We start from the raw sequence: 9,560 nt of genomic DNA, 5'->3' as shown, positions 1-9,560 counted from the left end.
CTTCTTCCCTAAGACTTCCTCTTGCTTCCTTCTTTATTAACTGTGCTGACATGCAGAAGTTTGAATATGATGTGAATATATATCTCTCTTATCTTCATACATAGTTCCCTGTAGGCATGGTCCAAATAATGGTCATTCACGTCCAAATGGCAATATACCTTGTTAATAAGAGTTAAAAAATATATATATATATATATTGCATTCAACATCTGCGGCTTATATTTATGACGCCATTAAATTTTGTTTATAACGTGTGGAAATTACATATAACTTCAGTCAGTACAAAAACTTCGAAAGAATGAAAAGAAAAGAAAAAAGGAAACTTACTTTTACACATTTTTTTTGCAAACAAATGTAAGATGTCGTATAAAAAGTCTGAATTCGGGGCATTTTGAATTTGCTGTTTCGACCCGGTGATAGCTAATAACTCTGATTTGTCAATATCCTGACCAATTCCGACAGCATAAATCTTAACACTGCCATTTTGTCGAAGTAATTTGGCTTCTTTTACAGTTTCTTGTTGGTTGTCAGAAGGGCCATCCGTCAAAAGAACAACAAGTTTGTCTACATGGGGTCTGCCACCATTTTTTGGTAGAAAACTGTTTAGTCTGACGTACCGCAATGCAGCAGATGTGTTCGTTAGAAGTCCTTGGTAAGTGACATTGCTAATTGCACTGATGAGGCTTTCCTTGTCGGTATACTTATTCAGTGGGAACTCTTCTATCACATCCAAAGAAAAGCTAATGATGCTCACCAAGACATGTTCGGTGCCAATAACGAACCAATGCACAACTTCTCGCACAAATTTAATCTGATCATTAAATTGTGCCGGTGATTGACTGCCAGAAGAATCCATTAAGAAAACAATATCATTTTTATGGCATCCTGAAATGAAAAAGAAGAAAAATGTAATGTTATCGATCGCATATTCGTATCCAAATTATTTACTTTGAAATAGTACCTCTGCCTACCCCTCCAAATAAAAACATTCAATATTGATTAAGTAAAAAATTATGTTACCAAATGAACACTAAATAAATTTGTTATTAAAATTCAGCTTGGAAGAAATCCTGAAGAATACCAATGCATTGTAGTCTACATTCCACTGTAGAAAATCGAACTTTTAAATAATTTTTATGCGTGACTGCACAAAACCCCAATAAACACAAAAGCACAGAAGAATTAAACAACACTTCTTATAACAAAACAACGAAACGGTTTATTTCGAAATAAGAAGAACTGCGTGTGAAGTGAAAGAAAAGAAAAGGAACAGAAAGTTCTTGAGTGTTCTTCTGTCGGAAGCAGAAACTTGAAGTGTCCCCAGCTTGTTCAGTGCAGGTTTTCAGCCTGGAGGGATTCAATGGACAGAGAGTGAGAGGAGAGAAGTCTGTCTTCTTTGGTGGTCTGAGCCCTTCTGCTGGCGACTGGCTAGTTCCTGACAGAGGTAATTAGTTCCTTGGGGGACATATAAGATTAATGCATCCAAATAGCTGACTGGTCAGTGCGTGACCGCACCAGTCAGCAGGGGGGGGGGCATTAATCAACGAGAAAATAGTTTATTCTGGTGACTGCTACATACAATTATCTGTACATAATGCTTTCACTTAAAGTTGAAAATGCAAAATCCAAGTATTATGATTTAATTATTCTCTAAACATAAACGCCCATTTTGAATGCGCCTGTGTCTTATCAAAGAACCAACTGTTAATTTTATGAAATTATTTTTACATAATCACTTGAATTAAAGTTAAACGTACAAAAGTAAAGTATTATGGTTTAATTGTTCTATAAAAAGAAACATTTATTTCGAGCATGGCTCTGTCTTATAAACGACTTAACAGTTGATTTTATAGGTTGAGCTATTCTGTTTCTGCGGTGATAAAACTTCTCGAATGCACTTCTATAAAAGTGTTGACTTTGGTCAAAATCGGATTTTTTTAATTATTGATTTCGATACTTATCAGATGCATCACGATCAGATACAAAACCTACGTAAGAACACTCCCAGATACATCAAGTACCTCCGCGACAAATTTAAAAAAGTATTGGCCCAACCGTGTCCGATTCAATAGGGAACTCTCACACACACACAAAGTTCCTTTTATAATATATAATAGTAGAGATATATAATTCGATAATAAAAATTTTGTATCATTATATTATAACAAATATATTATAACAAATATATTATAACAAATATACAAAATTGTAATACAAAAACATTTACTTTTTCCATGGTATTATAACAACTGCATATCACTGTATTATGACAAGTACATGACGTTGCAAAGGAAAAAAAAAGAGTACACAAAACTTCACTGCAGCAACGTCGTCCGTCAGTATTTTCTGTAGATTCGTTTTCACGTCTGTCTCATCTGCTTCAGTGGCCTGTTTTTATAAAAGACAGAGTCCTCTAAATTTGCATACTTGCATATGTGCGCGAGAGCACACGAGATTCGACGAGACTGCATTGTTATATAATGCCACAGGCGCCATCTTGGACCCTTGGATCTTGGAGTCACATGCAAACCAAGAACGCTCTCGCTCCTTGCATGACAGCCCAAAGCTTTCACCGCCTGGGCAGACATGAGGCTCTCGTTCACAAATATGTTGTCAATATACAATGACGTTGCCTGTTGCACGGCTTCATCCTGACACCGGATCGCCTGCATAATCGCTGTCATAATGTTCGGGACCATGGTCAGGCCGAACCCCAGCCTGGTCAAACAATAGCAAGTCACTTTGATCTCGACCGTCTGGAACGGCCACAGCGATTTCTTGACGCGTATCTGCAGGTAGGCTCTCCGCAGGTCCAGGATTGCTGTGTACGACCCCTGCTGCCGCCACTCCCTCAGTTTATGTGCACAGACGTCAGCCCCCACCATGTGTGGGTCAATGTGTTCATTGAGTTCCCGGTAATCCATGACGGGTTGGACCTTCTGTTTATTCTCTTGCCTGACGGCCATCAGGGGGATCAACCCCCTTGGTGGCGTGAGCTCATCCTCTGGGTATGCAACCAGTCAGCCATTATCCATCCAAACCTGGAGTTCTGCCTCGTACTTCCCCTTGAGCCACGCGGGAGGCGGATACTCCGTCAACCGATTCCACAAGGACACTGGTGGCTGGTCGCCCAACCACTTCCAAAACGCGGTCCACGTGTTTGTGTCCTTGTAATATTCCACGTGGAAGTCGGGTTCATCAAGAGTGATTGCCGTGCAGACCTGTTCCTTGTGTTGGGAAAACCTCACATCACTGGTGCCGTCCATGGTGATTCCACCCAGCTGTGTAATAGTGTCCATTCCAAGGAGAAGCTCCCTGTCGACCACCAATGCCTTCACAGCCACCGGGGGTGAGGGGGGGGCCATCGCCAATGCTTATATAGAGAAATATGGAGAATGCTCACCCCACAACACACCAGCGAGCCTCTGCCAATGGTTAATACATTTCTTGTGTATGAGGGTTTGGGTGCATCCAGTGTCAACAGCGCTGAGCGCCTACACCCATCAACTTGCACTGTCACTACAGGAGGCGCCTTCTTCAGTGTTGCTTTGGGGAAGGTGCTGGCACCGCAGCTTCCTCCCCTTGCTCGTTTCCCGGACAATTCTGTGCTACATGGCATGGCTTGTCGCATCGGTGACAGCATCCTCATTTCCATGCTCCATAGTTCAGAGTGTGCTTCGCACCGCTTCTGCAGTCTCTGGTGAAGTGGTTATGGTCACCACATTTGTAGCGCCGTGGGCTCACTGTAAGCGATTCCAGTGCATCAACCACTGTCGAGACCTGCTCCACATCGTCTTTTAGGATATTTCGGGCTCTAGCCAACAACTCCTCCAACCTGAGCTCATTGAGCTTCGTCGACACCCGCAACAACCGATTGGCATCATTCGGGAGCCCAGACAAAAAGGTGCATGCCAATATTCGATTGCTTGCCCCCCCCCCGAAGGGAGCAGCAAGCTTCTTCAGGTCGGCCAGGTAGACGTCCACAGTATTCCCTGACCCAAGCCGACGTTCAGAGAATTGCCTCCAGACAACAAAAGGGTTCGCACCAAATACTCCGTACAATGCTTGTTTTATCTGCTCCATTGTCACCTCATCCCTGAGCTACTGGTACACGGCATAAGCCCCCTTAGTGAGCCTTAATTGGATTACCATAGCTGGATCCTTAATTTTACATAACCAGCAAACGCGCTCGGCCTTCTCCAGCCATTCAACCACCGAAGGACTAGCTGGGGACCCGTCAAACTCGGGTATCAGCCTCAGGTCGAATCTGTCCATGGTAAAAAATGTACGCCAAAATAGCTTGTAAGCCTGTGTTCTCACAATTTTCGCCACATATCATCGTATTATAATAATTATATCTCCTTGTATTATGATCACTAAAACCATAGTATAACAAATATATATCATCATATAATGACAATTTTATATCATTGTATTAATATATATTGTATTATAAAATTATATACGAATCTATCATAATAACTATTCTGTTATTACAATTATATATCATTCTATTATGATAACTATATACAGATATGGAAAGGAGGCCCCGAAACAGTGCGTATTCTCTCCTACCGATTCAACTTTATCTGTAGACTGAAATGGATTTACCGCACAAAAAAAAAAAAAAAAAACCATGAACTTTATCATATCAACAAGTCAACAAAGAGAGGTAGGATCTAATATGGTGCGTTTTCCTTCCTGATTACCCAACATAACTGCAAACCGGAATGAAATATCGCACAAGTTAAAACATCTAATAAACTTGATTATATACATGTCTGCTAGGTAAGCTGTTTCTTCTAAACAACAATAACTTCTGTTGGTCGCTCGGTAACAAATATTATTCTTTATTCATTGTAATCTATATTATATTCTATTATGACAACTATATATCATTGTATTATGAAGAACTGTGTTATGACACTATGTCATTGTATAATGATAGCTATATATATTGAATTATAAAAAGTATATATTATTTTATAATTTCAACACCTATATGTAATTGACTGATGCTAAATATATATCAGTGTATTATGACAACTATATATATGCATCATTTTATTTTATATTTTGATTTTGTATTATAACAATCATAAATCATTTACAAATGACACACACACACACACACACATGACCACAACTATGACAAATATACATCATTGTATTATAACAACTTTTTATTAATATGCTTAACATTTATAAGATTGCATTCTGAAAATTATATATCATTATATTATGAAATATATATATAATTTAATTATGACAAATATCATTTAATTATGACAAACATATATAATTTTATAATAACAAACATACATCATTGTATTATAAAAACTGCTTGTTTGTGCTTCTCAGATACTGGCCTTGTAGCAACTATATATCACTGTTATGATTTATTACGTTAACTACATAAAATTGTATGAGGACATTTGTGTGTCATTTTATAATTGCTACATACAATTAGATTGTGATAACTCTACATCATTATAACATCACAAATATATAAATATATCATTCTATAATGATGAAAATAAGCACCGAATTATGAAAACTTGTACTATGACAAATTTATATCATCGTAATATGACAATTATGCATAATATATATGATTGTATAGTAATATATAATATATATAACTGTACTGTAACAACTACATAGCATTCTTTTCTGAACACTATATATTATTTTATTACATAACTATATACTGTTTTATTATGACAACTATACATCATTGCATTATGACAACCATATACCATTATTATATATTATTGTATCATCACAAGTGTAAACCGTTGTATAACCACAAGTATTTATGACAATATATTATATTAAAGAACTATATATCATCGTATTATGGCAACTATAAAAAGGCTCCTTCACAGACAGACTATGGATACCCATGAAAGGGTGCCTACGCATGAAAATTTTGTGGCAAGAGGTGCGTAATCTCCAACCACACCTCTCCTGAGTCGACATTGTTAAATACCAGTCTCAAGTGAAGTGTATGTGCAGGACGACTGAAAACAAAGGTCGAGATAAGCGGAGAGTACATACAGCGCCTAGAATTCCCAAATGGTCGCCCATCTGGTACTAACCAGGCTCAACGTTGCTTAACTTCGGTGATCTGCCGAGAACCGGTGTGTCAACGCGATTATGCTGTATATGTATACACGCGATTATGCCGTATATGTATTATATATACATGGCAACTATATATCATTGTATCATGACAAACCTATACTATTTTAATAAAGCTACTATAAGTCGTGGTATTATTACAATTCTAAATCATTTTTTATAACAACTATATATTTTTTGTATTATAAAATTTTATCATTGCATTATGAAAAGTATATATAATTGTACTATCATAACTATATATAATTTTATAACAACCATACATCATTGTATTATAAGAGCCATATATTATTTATACATCTAGTATTATGAAAATATACATTATTGTACTATAAAAATATATATCATTCTTTTGTGGCAACTATATATCATTGTGGTATGAAAGTTACATATAATTATATAACGATAACTGTGTATAGTATTGGGATATGTATACGTCATTTTTATAACACTTATATATAATTGTAATATGATAACTATATATAATTCTAATATAACAAATATACAGTATATTATTCCATACTGACAACAATATACTATTGTATCATGACCACAATACATCATATTGTAATATAATTAGTGTATCATAAAAGGTATATAGCTTTGTATTATAGCAATTATATATCACTGTATTATGGCAAATTCATACTACTGTATCATGAAAATTATATACCTTTGTACTACGGCAACTACAGGAAAAGGAAGTTTTTAGAACGCTCCTTTCTCTCCTTTCTCTTGTAAATATTTCATAATGGCATAGTTTAGTAAATGTTTTTATAATTTTTTTTGCTGAAATTTTCGCAGTTTTGTTTTCCTTAAAAACATCCGTTTCTTGTGACGCCCTGTATATATCATTGTATTATGATAAGGATATATCATTAAATAGTAATAACTATATATTATTGTTTTGTGACAACTGTATATCATTCTATAATGACAACTTTATAATATTCTATTACGAAACTATATACTATTGTATTATAACAAGTATATAACATTGCATTATCACAACTATCAATTGTATTATGTGACAACTAGTTATCATTCTCTTATGAGAGATATACATAATTGTATTATAACAACTACATATCATATATCATTATAATATCATTATATTATTTATAATTTTATTCGATGGAAAAAAGGAAGTCCAATTCCGGAAATCCCTGATGAATTGATCCGTTGGCGTGTATTTTCTCTCTGTGGGAAACTCGTTGGTCACTTCCTTATATGTAGATGCATTTATAAAGTGCCTAGTAACTGCAGTAACAAAAGGCTGAGATGACAGAATCAAAGACGAGTCTCTTTGTAACATATTGGCAGAAACTGTGAGTAAAGTTCGAGAAGCAGATCCTGTCTGAGTTGCATAGCAACATAAGTGGCACTGGAAACGAATGGAGCGGTCATTGAGGATGTATATTTGGCTACGTCCAACTAACGATGCTGAGTGTATCAATCTAGCTGAACACAAAATGGCACTCAAAAGAGTCAATTTGGCCCTTCAGAGGGAAACGACAGTGTCACACTTGGTCACCGATTTGGTGTGTGTGCACCGGTGAATTTCTGACACTTTGATTTGAAAAGCATGTATGAACACGAGAGTAGCTAGTGAGCATCAGGCGACGGTTAGGAACCCTGCAATTGCTGGCGAAAGAATATGGATTGATCATCGATGTAAAACTCGTGAAGTCCTGTCAGAACCACGCAGATAGTACTGTGCAGGTGAATGGATCTACTCAAGTGCTCAGGAGTTGAGCAACAGTGGGACGATTGGATGAAAACCAGATGGTTGACATCCATCATCAAAGTGGACATTCAGGCGTGAAACAAACTTTATATTTTGCCAGATCGGTTGACCCGCAGGTGCCCAAAGAAACTGCTAACTCCATTGTGAAGGCCTATGTAACCTGTCAATCAATAGATCCGGACCTAATTGCTGGAAAAAAAGGAAAACTCCGCATGAAAAACAACTGGGGTGGATTAGCGATGGTAAGAATTTTCTAACTATCATCGACTGTATCCCTTCTAGATTTGCAATATGGCGACAACTGTGTCAAACAGATGCGACTACCATTATACGACAGTTGTAGAATATTTTCCTTGAGCGAGGCCGATGGAAATACTAACCGACAACGCCACTGCTTTCACCAGTAAAGAGTTTGGAGAATTTGCAAAGAATTGGGACATACATCTGTGGTTTAGGTGTGCCTACTCACCTAGTGGAAACGGGTTGTAGAACGGAGCCATAGAAACGTTAGGACTATCGCAGCCAGAAAGAATTGTTTGATATTTGAGGCGGTCTACTTATAACCCTATACACCCTGGCCGCATCTGTCGCTATCCTGGTTCACGGGAGCATACTTTTGATGTACCCCTGGCCGTGTTCGTCGCTCCCTGCTCACACGACCATAGATGCAACCCAGCAGGGCTACATTCTTAATTGTTTAGTGGTGGTCCCCTCAAGGTGACCAGACTCTCACTGGTCGCTGGAAAATACCGCTCTGCTGCTCAGGACATGCGAAACGTGCATGACCCTAAGTCCATATGGCAACATTGTTCATTTCGGCCGTCGTTTTGACTTTGTATTGGATCTGGTCTGTCTCTTCTGTTGTCTGGCGTCAGGGTATGTCTGAAATAAACTGCATCTTCATTTAGGCCGGTAATCCAGAAACAAAGAAAAAACTCGAGGTCATTTTCTTATAAACCAAACAAAATAATTATTTATAAATCATTTTAAGGTATTCAGGGTAAAACTTGTTTAAAGTTGGGTTCTTTGGGTTTCTAACAGCTTCGTGATGCAGGTTGTATAACTTGAGTTCATTTAGTTAATTTCCCAGCTAGGAACAAGAGCTTTTCAACTTAGCTCTTTATGGAGGTTTCTGGACCCCGCCCCACCGGGCGGGAGGTCACGGTGATGTGCAATCCTCAATACTAACCAGCAAAAGACTCTTATTTCTAAAAACACAATGGTTTTTATAAAATTGGCTTCTTCCCCTCTGTCATTTGAAGATTACTTTTCCTTTTTTCCTCTGAATCTCTTTCCCACTATTTTAGATTCTTTTTTCTTATGACTCTCTTCTTTCTCTATCCCATTATTTTATATTCTTTTTATTTTCTCTTTTCTTGTGAATTTCTTCTTTCTCTTTCGTAACCATATCTCTCCCCAATTCTCTCTTTTTCTTTTTTTGTCTTCAACTCAAACTACGTTTCTTTCAAAGAAACTATATTATCTGTCCAAACTAACTTATCAGCTAACTCTCGCATTTTCCAAATTTCGTTTCCTGCTCACTTGGTAGTCTGACACTGAAATACAACAGGTGGAGCAATTGACAACATATCCCAGACACCAAAGCAAACATTTTGAATCTAAGTGATTGTGCTTGTCTCCCTCAATTAGTTATTTAAAATTCATTTTT

At 37.2% G+C, this 9,560-nt stretch overlaps 1 protein-coding gene and 1 pseudogene across 1 annotated transcript in view; both read right to left on the bottom strand.

Annotated features, from left to right (window-relative positions):
• The window catches only part of LOC145246791 (matrilin-1-like), a 40,861-nt gene that overhangs the window by 26,725 nt on the left and 4,576 nt on the right, over nt 1-9,560 (bottom strand). Inside the window, exon 2 of the mRNA XM_080108588.1 lies at nt 328-885. Within this exon, the coding sequence (XP_079964714.1) occupies nt 328-885 (558 nt within the window). The remainder of the gene's footprint in view (nt 1-327; nt 886-9,560) is intronic.
• LOC145246921 (5S ribosomal RNA) lies at nt 6,054-6,170 on the bottom strand (annotated as a pseudogene).

The sequence above is a fragment of the Euprymna scolopes genome, chromosome 24 (genome assembly GCF_053919585.1).
Source record: "Euprymna scolopes isolate OS-2025 chromosome 24, ASM5391958v1, whole genome shotgun sequence".
Lineage (NCBI taxonomy): Eukaryota > Metazoa > Mollusca > Cephalopoda > Sepiida > Sepiolidae > Euprymna > Euprymna scolopes.
Note: the sequence above shows the minus strand (reverse complement) of the source record. Positions and strands in the feature narration are given on the sequence as shown.